The 16561-nt window shown below is 35.2% G+C and overlaps 2 protein-coding genes across 8 annotated transcripts in view; one reads left to right on the top strand and one right to left on the bottom strand.

The window, feature by feature from the left end:
• Positions 1-758: 758 nt before the first annotated feature.
• On the top strand, positions 759-4809 carry LOC128214533 (myosin regulatory light polypeptide 9-like). The gene is made up of 5 exons (XM_052921040.1): positions 759-872; positions 1688-1891; positions 2154-2315; positions 3089-3156; positions 3630-4809. The coding sequence occupies exons 2-5, from the start codon at positions 1705-1707 to the stop codon at positions 3729-3731; spliced, it is 519 nt and encodes a 172-aa protein (XP_052777000.1). The 5' UTR covers positions 759-872; positions 1688-1704; the 3' UTR covers positions 3732-4809.
• A 4047-nt stretch (positions 4810-8856) lies between these two features.
• The window catches only part of LOC128213701 (leucine-rich repeat-containing protein 7-like), a 50478-nt gene continuing 42773 nt past the window's right edge, over positions 8857-16561 (bottom strand). For 4 of the 7 annotated variants that reach the window (XM_052919711.1, XM_052919712.1, XM_052919710.1 and 1 more), the window contains 5 exons: positions 15724-16495; positions 15292-15455; positions 13801-13893; positions 12482-12556; positions 8857-11453 (listed from right to left, as the gene is read on the bottom strand). In XM_052919711.1, coding sequence (XP_052775671.1) covers positions 11346-11453; positions 12482-12556; positions 13801-13893; positions 15292-15455; positions 15724-16495 — 1212 coding nt within the window. In that variant the 3' untranslated portion in view covers positions 8857-11345. Of the gene's footprint in view, positions 11454-12481; positions 12557-13800; positions 13894-14971; positions 15016-15291; positions 15456-15723; positions 16496-16561 lie in introns of those variants that run through there. The other 3 variants (XR_008257784.1, XR_008257785.1, XM_052919714.1) reach the window with 3 other exon arrangements.

Here is a 16561-nt window from a genome sequence, read left to right as displayed (position 1 = left end):
TAAACTTCTGTATGATTCTGTATATAATATTTATAAATTGTATGGTTATTTAGCACCTTGACGAATAGATACATGTACAATGTACATTCGAGTATTATTTTGCACAGTCGTACAAATCAGTATTTGCATATTTTTACATTATTAAAGCTGCACTCTCGCAGAATGTCCGATTAGACCATTATTTTTCTCAGAATCGGCCTATTTGGGCATCAATGCCTTCAATTTAATCATATACATGTCAGATGCTTCACAATAGGTCAGATCTCAAATGTTTAATAATCTGCCGAAAATTTCGTTTTTTTCTAAAGCGTTTGTAACGCTTTTAGCCATTAAATATAAATTTTCGAATGAAATATGATAAACTGTGATCTTTTGTCAGCAGTATTATATTAATATTTACCAAACATTCATCAACCATTGGCTCATTAAAGACAAAAAATAAAATAAAAAGTTGTCAGAAAGATCAACCTGTGAGAGAGCGGCTTTAACCCATTAGATTAGAATCTACTTGCAGAATAAAGTAAACTACCTGCAAACTTAAATAAATGCATGAACAAAATCTCCAGAAACAATTACTATATTATTGCATACATGTGTGCATGTATGTGGCAAACGTATACCATTAAATAACATTGTCTGGTATCATGCACACTACCTATATTTTTGATTCGGACAAGCCTACTGGTCCAAAAAGGACCAGGCCGAAAAGATAATTGGGCCGAGTTGACCCGGCTTCAAATACCACAAGGCGCGTAGTTGAAATTGCCGTTTTGACTTGACACCACGGCGCATGCGTACTAGAATTTCTGTGTTACTCATTTCCTGGTTGAAATAGTTCGAATATTTTCGTTTTTGTCCTCGTTTCCTTCGCTGTAAGTAGCTTTATAGAAATATATTGTATTATATTAATCTTGAGTAACACGTAATGAACAATATGATCTGTCAGTTAATCTAGATTTTCAATGACAATTAAATTCTAAAACTGGGTGTGGACAGATGACAGTTTAGTTATGGCATGACACACTTGGGTTAGTTTAATAGGAGTGACCATTAACATTAAACGGTTTGAAAGTTAATGAAAGAAAACATATATTATTTTTATTAAAGGTGCAAGAGATTTGTTTAAATGATTATGGATTTGAACTAGGTGGTGAAACTAGCTCAAGTAAGACTGTAAGTGATCAATCTAGTTCCAAGTTTGAAACTCTCCATCACTTACAATGCTCTGAGGGAGTCTTAGACAAATCCAAAGTGAAATTCAACAGCCATTTATGTCTCAAATTTTGATGTGCTCATTTGAAATATTTTAGAAAGTACCACTATTCATTATGTATCTATCAAGGTTGAACCAAAAACTTGCAGTTTGTTAATTCTAGGTGAACAAAGCAAACACATTGACAAGTCACTGTACTTCAGGTTTTTTTGGTCTAAATATTGCTAGATTGGGCAACTTAAGAGGAAAAAGTGTGCCCGATAGTGATTACAAGTTGCAGCATTTTGACTTGTGACTTCTGAAATAGCATGAATCTCCACCTGCCTTGCTAATTGGTAGACTGGATCTATTCATAAAGATTTTCTGAAAGTTTTAAACAGGTTTTATATCTGACTTTGACATTGTCTGAACTCTCTATTTTATTTTGCTGCACTTATTCACTGTATTGTAGATCTGGTCTCATCTGCTTTTCAGAGCTAGTGAAAATCATAATGTCCAGCCGTAAAACAAAAGCAAAGGGAGCCACAAAGAAGCGTGCCCAGCGCGCGACTTCCAATGTGTTCGCCATGTTTGACCAGGCTCAGATCCAGGAGTTCAAGGAGGCTTTCAACATGATTGACCAAGATAGGGACGGCTTCGTAAGCAAGGAGGATCTACATGACATGCTTGCCTCTCTAGGTATGAATTGGGATAGGGAAACTGGTTTTGAAATTGATTGTCATCAAAACACAAATAATATTAGCAATCTACAATTTTCATATCTTGTCTATTAAGCTACCGGTATTATAACAAAATATTGTTTTAGAACTCAGATTACCCCAGTGTGAAACTCTTAAATATTGTTTGCTCCAGCTAAACAGACACAAAGACTACCTGCAGTTACTTTAGTAAATCCTATTTTTTCTAGTTTTTGTCAGTAATTAAACATTCCCTTTTTCAGGCAAGACCCCAACTGATGCGTACCTTGATGATATGATGTCAAGTGCGCCCGGCCCCATCAACTTCACCATGTTCCTAACCATGTTTGGAGAGAAGCTGAACGGCACTGACCCGGAGGACGTCATCAGGAATGCCTTCGCTTGCTTTGATGAAAACAATGCTGGTAAGTGTGTTTAGTGTTTTTAGATGGTTGTTAAAACAGGTGAAGACATCAGAAGACATTTTAGCTCAAAATTTCAAAGAATAAGGAGAGCTATAGTACACAAGTATACTACTCACCCTGGAGTCTGCATCACAACTTGGTGAAAGCAAATATCTCAGCAAATACTTTAATGTTTTGCATTGGAACTTAAAACAATTGTTCCAAACTATCCAACCGGCTTAACTAATCAAGTGGCATACCCCGGTAGCACTATTTGAATATGTTGCAAATTATGGACCTTTATTACTCAACTTAAAATTCTGGTTAAAGTTTGGGTGTGAGCAAAGTCAATATCTCAGCAACGAATTGATGTATTGCATTTAGACCTTATACAACTCACTCAAACCATCCAATTTACTTTTATAATCAAGTAAAATGACTCTATTTTTTTTTTTGCAATTAATTGCCCTTTATTATTTGACTTCGAAATTCTGATTCAGATTTGCAATTAACTACCTTCAAGTTAATATCTCGGCAAAAACTTCATGTCTGTCAAAAAAACAGGTGTTCCCAACTAATGACTAACTTATGTGATCAAGTTAGATAACATAATTATCCTTGAGCTTTCATCATCTAGAACCTGAGCTGGAAGCCAGAATGTTTTTGGATTGGGGCTTTGTAATTCGAAAAACATATGATTGATTGATTTATTTTTAGAACGCCTTAAATGAATCTGTTTTTTGTACCTTCTCCTACATTGCATTGATTATACAAACCCGACTTGTTTTCTCCAGGCTTTATCCACGAGGAAAGGCTGAGAGAACTGCTGACCACAATGGGCGACAGATTCACTGATGATGAGGTATATGGTAGTGATCTTAATGTTAAGGTGTCTGCCTCTCACCCAATAGGTTGTAGTTCGAGTTTCACCTGGGAAACATTCATTTGACCTCTTATAAGTAAACCAGTACTGGGAAATTCAAAAACTTCTAATAAAGCTATAAAAAAATTGTGTAATCTTAACTTTTGAGGAGATTCGTTCAATTTATTCATTCATACACATTTCCTGTGCATGCACTATGCATCCAACTTACATATTTCAATTAACTAAATGATAAGGCTTCTTTTGTATAGTAAATCTTAAAATGATATTGTTTTGAAAGTTTTGTGAATTTAAATTTTCATTACTGCATTATCACAGAACAATTAATGAAATTTGCAAATATCATTTATGGTATAAATGCAATACTGTTGAAGATGTGAAAGAAGACACATAGCTAATGTAAGTATAAACAGAATCAATAACAAATTACCGGTAACATTCATTATTTTCAGGTGGATGAAATGTTCCGGGAAGCACCAATCAAAAAGGGCAACTTTGACTATAACGAGTTCACAAGAATCCTCAAACACGGGAAGAAAGATGACAATGAATGAGAACATTCCAATTTAACCTTGACATAACCACTTCATGTAAATTGTGCAGTCTGCAATGAATGTGTATGAGGTGATTGTTAATGGATGTTCAGGCATAAACATGATCTGATATTTGAATTTTTGTTAAGGATTGGCTTTTATTTAGCACAAACTTCGGCATTATAGTGGTCAAAAAGCAGCATTTGATCACCTACATTTAAATATATGACTAAAAACAGTCGTGGAACAGATTCCAATGAATGTGTGAAATGGGTTGGGTCGATAGCTTGATTTTTCTTCCAATTATTAATGGATTTTTTTTTTTATGTGTTATAATCTCAGTAGTGCTTTATATGTAGAACATCTTATTCTTTTGTATGTAGCTTCACTAATATTGTACTGCTGTCTCTCTAAGTGTGTTAATTTCCCTTATAGTAATTCAAAATTTACCTATAAATGTTAACATACCATTCCTTTCATCTTGATGGTCAATATTTTTACGCATAAATACATGATATACCATCTTCTATTTTTATGTTGGGACCAGTTTGTTTTCCTTTACTTTGTACAACTCGTGATCAAATATGTTATTGTTAATCGTACCATAATGGGATCCTGTTAGCTTGTTCAGTCTTTTATTATGTGATATATATTATGCATATGTTTTTGTACATACCTTGTATATTTTGCCTTTTGACACTGCATTCCAGACTTTTGTGATTAAAATGAGGACCAGAATTTGTTTAGTGCTACAATAAAATTTTGTTGTTATAATAAAACATTTTAGCAATACATTGTGAGCAAATTTACAGCATTATTTGATATTAGTACAATGATCAGCAGGTATAGCAGTAGTGTAAGGATTTTACATCATTATCATAATGGTCTGTGTCCATTGATAGCAAACCATCATAAAAATCATTTTTGTTTCTGCATACTAAAGCATTAAATGACAATTGTATTGATAATTCACAGTAATGAAAACATTTTCTGAATTATTGAATTAGTTATATGTAAAATGGCAAATTAAAATTTAACATCTGTTTTAAATTGTAGCCAGCAGTTTTTAGCTTTCAATCAATAAACTTATTTAAATTAAGTGATTTGTTCTTGTTCTTCATGGAATTAAATGCATTTAATGTGAGGCACATAACATACTTCCACTGCCCCTTTATTAATTAAAGGAAGAGAAACACTAATTAATCCATAGTACAAATGATAAGTAAGCATTTTCCTGGATTTCAATGATGCTTTTTGTCTCCAGCAAGCACACTCCCTTTTCATCAATGTGACCCAGGTTTGATTCCCAGCCGCATGTGAGTTTCGTAAGTGGTCAACAAGCAGAACATGTGTTTTTTCTCCAGGTGGTCCGGTTACCCAACAATGCAAAACCACACTCCCATGCAACATCATGCCAATGAGAGTGACATGTTTTGGCATCTTTAGCTCAACTTTTCGAAGAATAAGGATAGCTATACTACTCACCCTAGCTTCTGTGTTACATCTCGGTTAAGGTTTTGCATGTAAGCACATATAGAGGCAATGCCTGTCAGAGCAAATACTTCATGTATTCATTGGAACTTAAGACAAGTGTTCCCAATCACCCAACCTACTTAACTTATCAAGTGATATTCTAACTTGGAATATAATGGAAATAATGTCTTGCATAAATTGATATTTCAGGAACTATGTAATGTAATGCATTGAGACTTTTTACAATGTAATTCTGTTAAACATATATTGCAAATTATGGCTGTTTATTAGTTGACTTAGAAATTCTGGTTAAGGTTTTGCGTGTAACCACATCAGTCCGTATCTGATAAAGTACTTTATGTATCGCAATGAATCTGTAGACAGGTGTCCCAAACTATCGAACCTAGTTAATAAATCAAGTTTGATTACTCTCTTATGCATTTGATGCAAATTATGGCCCTTTATTGTTTGATTTAAAAAATCTGGTAATGGTTTTGCAAGTCAATAATTCAGCAACTGCTTGACGTATTCATACTTGATACAAATCAAAGCAGATATTTCTCGTGCATGTAATGCAAATCTTGGCCTTAGGAATTCTGGTTTAAAAATAGTCTCTCACAGTGACAGCTGTTTGTTTTAACTCCTAACAATTAGAATGCAATCTTTGGCTCTTCAAATCAAGGAGCTTAACTCCCCCCAAGACCCGGCCTTGAACCCGCCAAGGGGCCTTACTTGGACCCCTGAAGTAAAGTTCATGGACATTTGCTTCCATTTATTCTCATCCCCTATTAATTTATCTATCTGACTTATGTTTTCTATCTTCCTGAAAGTAAGATCTGATATATTCCTCTTGGGAATGCTGGAGTTATAGTCACCATAATTGATACTAAATACAAAATCCTATGAAGCATGTTTTTATTGATATTTGATAGATCTTCCAAGTGAACAATGACAATGTTTCAGTCTTGACATGTCACATGACATGATATGCAAACAAACAGACTGTACAGTCATTGCTTCAGTCTTCATATGTCACATGATGTGATATGCAAACAAACAGACTGCACAGTAATGGCTTCAGTCTTGACCCATCACATGACGTGATATACAAACAAACAGACCGTACAGTCATGGCTTCGGTCTTCACATGTCACATGACGTGATATACAAACAAACAGACTGTACAGTAATGGCTTCAGTCTTGACCCATCACATGATGTGATATACGAACAAACAGACCGTACAGTCATGGCTTCAGTCTTCACATGTCACATGAGGTGATATGCAAACAAACAGACTGTACAGTCATGGCTTCAGCCTTGACATGTCACATGATACGATACTAGTATGCAAACAAACAGACTGTACAGTCGTGGCTTCAGTCTTCTCATGTCACATGATGCGATACTAGTATGCAAACAAACAGACTGTACAGTCGTGGCTTCAGTCTTCACATGTCACATGATGCGATATGCAAACAAACAGACTGTACAGTCGTGGCTTCAGTCTTCACATGTCACAATGCGATACTAGTATGTAAACAAACAGAACGTACCGTCATGGCTTCAGTCTTCACATGTCACATGATGCGATATGCAAACAAACAGGATATACAGTCATGGCTTCAGTCTTGACCTGCCACATGAGGTGATATGCAAACAAATAGACTGTACAGTTGTGGCTTCAGTCTTCACATGTCAAATGATGCGATATGCAAACAACAGACCTTACAGTCATGGCTTCAGTCTTCACATGTCAAATGATGCGATATGCAAACAAACAGACCATACAGTCATGGCTTCAGTCTTGACATGCCACTTGAGGTGATATGCAAACAAACAGACTGTACAGTCATGGCTTCAGCCTTGACATGTCACATGATGCGATATGCAAACAAACAGACCGTACAGTCATGGCTTCAGTCTTGACCTGTCACATGACGTGATATACAAACAAACATACCATACAGTAATGGCTTCAGTCTTGACCCATCACATGACGTAATATACAAACAAACAGACCATACAGTCATGGCTTCAGTCTTGACCCGTCACATGACGTGATAAACAAACATCAGGCCATACAGTAATGGCTTCGGTCTTGACCCATCACATGATGTGATATACAAACAAACTGACCATACAGTCGTGGCTTCAATCTCGACATGTCACATGACGTGATATGCGAACAGACATTACAGTCAGGGCTTCAGTTTTGATGTCACATGAGGCGATATGCAAACAAACAGACCGTACAGTCATGGCTTCAGTCTTGATATGTCACATGAGGCGATATGCAAACAACAGACCGTACAGTCATGGCTTCAGTCTTGACATGCCACATGAGGTGATATGCGAACAGACAGACCGTACAGTCATGGCTTCAACCTTGACATGTCACATGAGATGATATGCAAACAAACAGACCTTACAGTCATGGCTTTAGTTTTGACATGTCACATGACGTAATATGCGAACAGACAGACCGTACAGTCATGGCTTCAGTCTCTACATGTCACATGACATGATACTCTAACAGACCGTACAGTCATGGCTTCAGTCTTGACATGTCACATGACATGATACGCTAACAGACCGTACAGTCATGGCTTCAGTCTTGACCTGTCACATGACGTGATGTGCAAACAGACAGACCGTACAGTCATGGCTCCAGTCTTGACATGCCACATGAGGCGATATGCGAACAGACAGACCATAGTCTAGGCTCCAGTCTTGTAATGTCACGAGGCGATAGGCAAACAACAGACCGTACAGTCATGGCTCCAGTCTTGACATGTCACGATACGCTTACAGACTGTACAGTCATGGCTCCAGTCTTGATATGTCGCATGACATGATACGCTTACAGACCGTACAGTCATTGCTCGAGTCTTGACATGTCACATGAGGCGATATGCAAACAACAGACCATACAGTCATGGCTTCAGTCTAGACATGTCACATGAGGCAATATGCAAACAACAGAACGTACAGTCATGGCTTCAGCCTTGACATGTCACATAAGGTGATATGCAAACAAACAGATTGTACAGTCATGGCTTCAGTTTTGGCATGCCACTTGAGGCGATATGCAAACAAACTGACCGTACAGTCATGGCATGCCATATGAGGCGATATGCAAACAAACAGACCGTACAGTCGTGGCTTCAGTCTTGACGTGCCACATGAGGCGATATGCAAACAAACAGACCGTACAGTCATGGCCTCAGTCTTGGCATGCCACATGAGGCGATATGCAAACAAACAGACCATACAGTCATGGCTTCAGTATCGACATGCCACATGAGGAGATATTCAAACAAACAGACCATACAGTCGTGGCTTCAGTCTCGACATGTCACACGAGGCGAAATGCAAACAACAGACCGTACAGTGTGGCTCCAGTCTTGACATGTCACATGAGGCAATATGCAAACAACAGACCGTACAGTCGTGGCTCCAGTCTTGACATGTCACATGAGGCGATATGCAAACATCAGACCGTACAGTCGTGGCTTCAGTCTAGACATGTCACATGAGGCAATATGCAAACAACAGACCGTACAGTCATGGCTCCAGTCTTGACATGTCACATGAGGTGATATGCAAACAACAGGCATGGTTTCATCTTTAATTAGAAGAATGGTCAAAGGGGTTCATGAAATGATAGCAAATTCATTGTTTCCATTTATTTTCATTGTTATGCATGACATCAATTAAAATATCTTGGTTTATAAAACAGTCAACTCACTTAAGGAGTGAGATGATTGAAGATGCAAAAAAAGAAATACAGTAGATTTGGATTTTCATATCTTTTTAAAACATTTTGAAAACTGAAGGCTTTAAATTCCTTTGTATTCATTACATTTATAAATACCTGATTATAAAATAAGACAACACTTAAATTAATCGATTAAATAAATGCTTCATTTAAAGAATGTTGAAAATTGACGGAAACGGAATGGTTATAAAATAAGACAACACTTAAATTAGTCGATTAAATAAATGCTTCATTTAAAGAATGTTGAAAATTGACGGAAACGGAATGGCACCAAATAAAATAACAATATAAATGTACAGGAAGCACAAATTTTAATTTATAAGATAAGAACAATATTAACAAGAATGCTGCCTCAAAAAATGTACATGTAGTATGTACACGACTGATGACGTAAAATGTACAGGTATGGGATTTTGTGATGAAGAGGGGAAATAAAAATAATAAAAGAATAATCAGCAGTAACACAACTAATGTAATAAAGCAAGTCTTTTTAAGCGTTTCATTAGATTAACATGCATGTAAAGAATATAATTTATGTTTATATGTTTAATCTTTATTGTCTTCCAACAACAAGATTGTTCAAACATGATTATAGCATCATGTTTTTTTTTATATCTGTGTCATATAAATATGTCTGTCTGTCAATAATTATGGGTCAGACAATGCATAGGTTGAAATGACAGAATTGCATAATAGTTCATTACAATGCAGAGATACGGACGGAATAAATGAGATTCCTTACAGCACAGTCCAATTATTACAAGAGTGCAGCATAGTGAATGCTAATGCTCATCTGTTGTTTTTTTCCCAACGGAAAAAGGGGCATAATTCAACAATTTTGAATTCTAGAGTTACGGGCCTTGCTATACTGAATAATACATGTGCATATTGTCTCTGCCAACATGTGTACCAAATTGTATTCAAATAATGTTTTAATTATGGTCGCCTTTAAAATAATGCACAATGATGCTTCCACTCACAACAACACCAAGATTGTCACAAATTCGTAACTATTTTTTTTTACGAAAAAAAAAACAGACAAGGTAATAACATTTACAAAATAAGTTTTAGTATTATTTTCATAGTATAATCATTTAAAAAAAAAATTCAACTGAAATCACTTTACCTTTAAAATTCATTTGAACAAATCACTTATACCACAGACTTGTTATAACTATATTAATACATTGTACATCATAAAAATAGCTATGTCTTGATTACTTTTGTCTATAATGCATTTCATAAATTAAACCTGAACTAGCACCATTCTACTTATGCTGAAACTTGACAACATACTACTGTGATGAACACTTTGAACAAATACAAAAAATATCTTAATAAAAGTAAAAAACACAAATGAAATTTGTTATGAAACAGGAAGAAACTAACTTTACTTGACACTTAGTCTATCTGCTAACATTTTTTTATGTTTAGAATTGGTAGGTTGCCATTGTTTATTGACATATTTTAAGTGTGTGTGTTACACTGCTGCGTAAAGAATGATTGAGTAGTTACTGGCCTGTGCATGGAACTTGAGACACTAACATTCAGTCACAAAAATAAATAAAATGAATCAATGTACAGTTTAATGTATCACAATATAAAATTATATACACAATACAACCATAAAACACATAGCGGAACAAAATGCATTGCAGAGATCATAACATCAGTATATATTATTGGAAACAAACAACTTCAAAATTTTTACTGATTTTTGAAAAAAATAAATGATAAGTTGAAAAGATCTCCAAGAAAAATCTTCTCAATTCTAATGAAATATGAACATTTTAACAAAATTACAGGTATTCGAAATGGGATATAAAAATCTTACAGAAATAGTTATTTCAAGTACGAGTAATAATTTCTTGCCATTGGTGATATTTCCTGGCAATAAATTATGCATGCCATTTCTTCAATATACAAATTTTAAACTAATACACATGTATTATCCCTACCATTGAATGAACAGCACAGTTCTGACCAGCACATTTGTGAGACATGTATGTACAGTGTGATGTATACGCGTGATTGATGTGATATGTACACTGAGAGACGAACAGATGATCTGACCCGCAGCAAGCCTTACCAAATATAGACACCACATGCACCTCCTTCGACCACAAAACATACCTGCATTTATCAAAAAACAACATTACTTGTAACAAATTCATCATTTTCTGAAACAAAATAATTTTTATCATGATCTGTTCAAGATCTTTGTTTTCTAAACAAAAACTTTTTTTCTGAATTAACCCTTATTGAACTATTCTACTACTTTTTCAGACGTTGAACCAATTGTTTTATTCAATGGTGTATTGTGATCTAAGGGAGGTAACACAGTGCTGCCTAAATCCAGGTAACAGCTTGCTGCTCCTCCTGTCAGCTGGTTGCCTCCCTTTCCACATATAACGCGACTGTGCTGCCGGTAGTCTTTAAGAGATTAACTGCCTTGTTGTGCTCTATCTCTGTGAAGTCTGTTCCATTGACCTGAATGTATGAAAAAATGAATTCTTAAGTAAAGTGAATTATAGAACAAACCTATACTTTAAAGAGGGCATTGGTCATCAGCAAGACTAATGGACAATAAAAAAGAGTTGCAACATGCGGTTTTGGGACTTCAGACATCATTTTCACAAAACAAATTGGTAAAAGTTGCCAAAAATTCTGAAATTTTCCATGTGATAATAACAAAGAGACTGTTCTGTTTGAATGGAAAGGCATTGTCAAATCCTTTTCTTAAGAATTTATAGCAACACTATCATGGACCTAGAGTAACAAAATTATTTGTTACAATTTATTTCAACAAAATTCAAATTGTCTTTTACGAACGGCCTAACTGATTAAAAGATCAAACTTTTCTACAAATAAGTGCTAAATTGGTTCCATTATAAGATAAAAGCTAATATGGAAACCCAGTTTGAATGTTGACACAATAGTTATGTGTGTTATTTAAATGATCTTTCACTGTGACGTGATGTGTGGTGTCCAGTCATATGGGTCACATCTAATTTAGCAGTCAAAATTCCCATCTCGTGGTCATGCTAGTAAACTGATACCTTTTGCAATTTTGAAGCTGTCATGATAAAAATGTTCAGCACTACTTTCTAAAATATCACCAAATGAACAAGAAAAGCAAATGTATGTCTGAATGCCGAAAGTCGAAGGATGCGCCTCAAATCATATCCACTCATAGTTTTCTTACAATAATAGACATGTACAAATGATTTTTGTTTCAAAAGAGACACTGTCAACATGACAAGCAAATTTGTTGAATTGATATGCCCTGCCAGATCAGGCTAAGTAGATGGCATGGAAATTTATGTGTTGGTGAAATATTCGAATACGAGATATGAGTTTGTTTACAACTGTTCGGCAGGGGATAATAAATACAGAGATTAGCGATAAGCCACTTTTAAATAATGCAATAAATCCCATTCATTTTTCAAGAAAAAATCCCATTTCAGGAATTCCACATTCAAAAAAAAGTGAAAGAAAGACAACAATTCTCCACCCACCTCGAGGAGTTTGTCTCCCCGCTGTAGGTAAGTAGACGCTGGCCCACCAGGCTGAACCTTCGTCACAAATATACCCTGAAACAAAAAACAGTCCGTACAGGTTTTACTGGAAAAAAGCCCACACACCAATATCACACCAATATATAGTAAAGACTATACATTAAGAAATGTGTTGTTTTGACGTGCTATATAATACAAAATCATGCAGTGCCATTGAAGAATTTGAGAAAAACACATTCATAATAAACACCAATGTACATTTTAATCAATTACACTTTTATCCAAGAATTAAATCTAAAATTTAGACTGAAAAATATGATGCATATTTCTTTGTTGACATGCCAACATAATTTTTTTGTAAGTTGTGTAAATACTGCGGTAAATTGAAAACTTAAATCCTGGAGGCAATTTACATAAATGTAACATTAAAATCTTTCGAATTAATTTAATTAGACTTTAACAAATCAAAGTAGCATATAATTTTATTACGTTATTATCCTTTGCTAGATGGTCAATTTCTTGTTATTTAGTGATTTCCCATAACAGCAGTGATTATGACATGCAAAAATAAGAACCAAAGATTCACAGCCTAGGACCACGGCTCATTCAAATTCATTTATTTATTCTTACCAATTTAAGAGTAACCTGAAAATACACAGAAGATCTAGCTTTACTTGTTTAATAATATTTCTGAGAATACTGGTATATGTGCACTGAAATATATGTATGCTCTCAAAATATTGCATGCATTTCCAAAAATAAGCAAAGCCATTCAAAAGACATGCATCTGTAATAATTAATTTGAAAATAAGACCAAACTCAGTACCAAAGTGAATCTTTTTAGGTGAAAATGTTAAAAATATTAGTTTATAGGAAAAGTAACTTGATGAATATTCAACACCTTTAACATACATGTATATTACTAAAATTGATCTTATAAATAAATGACTAGACCAAAACTTTAATTTGTTTGCTAATGTTCTTTTTGAGCATTCATGTGTAAAATGTGTTGGTTACTGCAGGGATATAACTGTTAAAAAGTTTGCTGCAAGATCTAAGTGAAAAAACTAAAACCCCATCACCATTTTGAAAATCTGTATCTTTTCTTGACTTAATTCTCTTACTAGCAATTTCGAAATTGCTTTTAACAAAACAACAAACTTTTCGAAACTATGTCACGAATAAGGTTAATGAAATATTTTTGTTTACACCCACACCCATTTTTATCTTTGTATGAAAAACCAAAACACTTAAGAACTGATGCAGATTTTCACTCCCTAATGCTATTAGAGATTGTTAGTAGAGAACACAGTTATTACCAAGTCGTTGGCACGGAATGGGTTGCCATAGGCCCCCACTCCCCCCGCGATGCTGAATCCTAACCCTGGATTCTTTGTTATTTTCACACGAAACTGAAACAAATATGGCATTGCAGCACATAAACACCCATCTAACTATGTCGCTGAAGCCTAAGGGCCATGTGGTTACGCCTAACACTGATCATCTCTGGTGTCCTTGACCACAATCAGTTTAATACTGTACAATGATTTAATTTTGCAAGGTCCGTTTTGATTGTTGTTTTTTTTAACATTCTTCAAGGTTTATTAATCAAGGGAAAATGATAAAACAAACTTCTTTCTCACAACTGTTTGATTTTTATATAAAATTCAGTGATTTTTTTTCAAATTTGTGACACAATTAAGCCACAAATAATAGTAAAAATTAAACACTCGCAAAACTAAGACAATCTACAGCATTCTTTGTATTTTAAATGGAGATTTTAAAGCTCTTTGATAATGGTTTCCTGTAAAATAGTTCATGCATGCAATCATTTCCATGCACAGCAATAATGGTATTATTACAAAGCTGTTTATTTTTCATTATAATACACCAGCTTTTGACTGAAGGACACCAGACAAATCTGTCTGAACTACATTGCAAACTGACTATATTTTTTCCTATTTCACATCAAAGCGCACACACAAATCTGTATCCCGAATATATACCAACATAAACTTAGAATCACTTCTCCATATAGGTAAAGGTTAATGTGCTTAATTTGTGCTTTTGGATCCTCTTGTTCGGGTAAATGACCAGTTCACTTGGTAATTTCTGTTAGTAAATAGTAGATCTTGTTTTAATAGGTAACGTAGGTTACCTTATACATGTATGTTACTTGTATTATAGTAAAAAATTTAATGGTAATACAGCGCCAGTATGTTTAAGAATTTTACAGTTAATATTCCATCACCCAAATTGTAGGATTTTTTTGTTTTATTATATTATAAGGTTATTCTTTCCAATACAAAAGTACCTTTTAAGTTATTATACAGAGTATGAAATCAATTTGCCAAACTTGAAAGTATAGATTTTGGATCCATTTTTCTCTATTTAAATGTTCATAGCGAGCAGACAGCCAGTACAAGTGTAGGCTATGTGTGGGCATTAGAGAAGTGACAGAGACCGAGCCAATAAATCGTGGAGTCTTACCGCTCGGAGAATGGAGATGTCGCTACATCGTCCATTCCTGGCATCTATTACATGTTATAGAGATGTTATTGGTCTATTCATAAATATTCAACACATTCAATCTATTCTATGGTTCATGATCAAATTGCTCACTGTCAAACTATAACTATTCATACTAACTATTAGAAAAATCCAATTCTAAGTTAACATTATACTCAAGTACTCAAGTCAAAATCTACTCATGTTAAAACTCCAACTTGAAAACTTTTCTGGTCAAAACTGCATAATTTATGACAACCAAAATTTAAACCAATTGAGAACCGAATCAATCTTTCACCTACCCTATCTATTCTATTGCCCATATCATCAGACTCCCGGGATCTGTCCGCATGGTTTACCGGAGTTGCTCCCCTTGAGAGCTGGCTGCCAGTTTCATGGTGCGATGAGCTTGTACAGTTGGAATCGGAATTGAACTGATCTGGCGATGCAGACCCCTTGGAATGTCCTGTTGTGATTGTAAAAAGGTGTTAGTAAAATACTTCTAAATTTTATTTCGAAGTGAATTAAGTAATAAAACCATATCAAGATGTTCATCATGACAAAAAAGCTTGCACGATTTAAAAGATTTACAAAGGAAGATACTATTTATATGTATATAAAACATATCCCTAGGATTGGAGTAATTTAAAACAAACGTATACAACAGGTGAGCCTTAATTCATTTCAATTGGTGAATACAAAGAATGATTTGGTAAAACAGAGTAGAAATTAACCTGAGAATTTTTGTGACTCCAGCATTCTCTCTATGATATTGTGCCCATAACCACTGTCTGTTGAACTTGACACCTGAGAATGGGGTTCAGTGTTTTTAAATATTGCTATATCCTCATAGCGAGTTGGAATATCCACACTGGGTGGCTCTTGATACGAGCTATCATATCTGTCGAAAGTTCTTCTAGGATCTTGGTTAAAGTCAAATGGGGAATTCCTGGAATTTCTTCTCTCCTGCACTGATGACAGAGGGGAATTCCTAATATTCACCGGGGAATCCCCAATAGTCCTATCATGGTAACTATAGTTACCAGAGTCTTTGGATGAGGCAGGTGTCACTTCACCTTGGTGATGACCCTGAAATGACCTTGAATTCACATTGGCAAGTTTTGACCTTGGAGTATGTGGAGAGTCACTGTTAATGTTTTGTATATCTATATAGTTTCCACTGTTATCACTACTCCTGAAGCTTTGGGAGTCAAGGTCACCGCCATTTTGAAATGTCAATTGTGACCTTGACCTATTTATAGAGAGATCACTTTTGCTGTCCCTGAGTTCCTGGATATCGGGCATCCTCTGTTGGAAGTCTTTCATTGGAGAGGCCCTTGGGCGATTATCATATGGAGACATTCCATAAGGCGAAGTTCTGCTGGGGGTGGGGGGAAGTTGCCTCTGCCCTGGGGATTGGTAGGGTGGGGCAGGCTTGTAAGGGGGAACAGGGCGAGAATCCTCTCTACCATTACTGGTCACCTGAGGGTTTCCTTGTGGATTTGGCTGAAGTGAAAACAAACAGTTTTAATAGTATTTCAAAATTATTAAAGAGTTATCAAACTGAAATTT

This window comes from Mya arenaria, chromosome 13 (assembly GCF_026914265.1).
Source record: "Mya arenaria isolate MELC-2E11 chromosome 13, ASM2691426v1".
Classification (NCBI taxonomy): domain Eukaryota; kingdom Metazoa; phylum Mollusca; class Bivalvia; order Myida; family Myidae; genus Mya; species Mya arenaria.
Note: the sequence above shows the minus strand (reverse complement) of the source record. Positions and strands in the feature narration are given on the sequence as shown.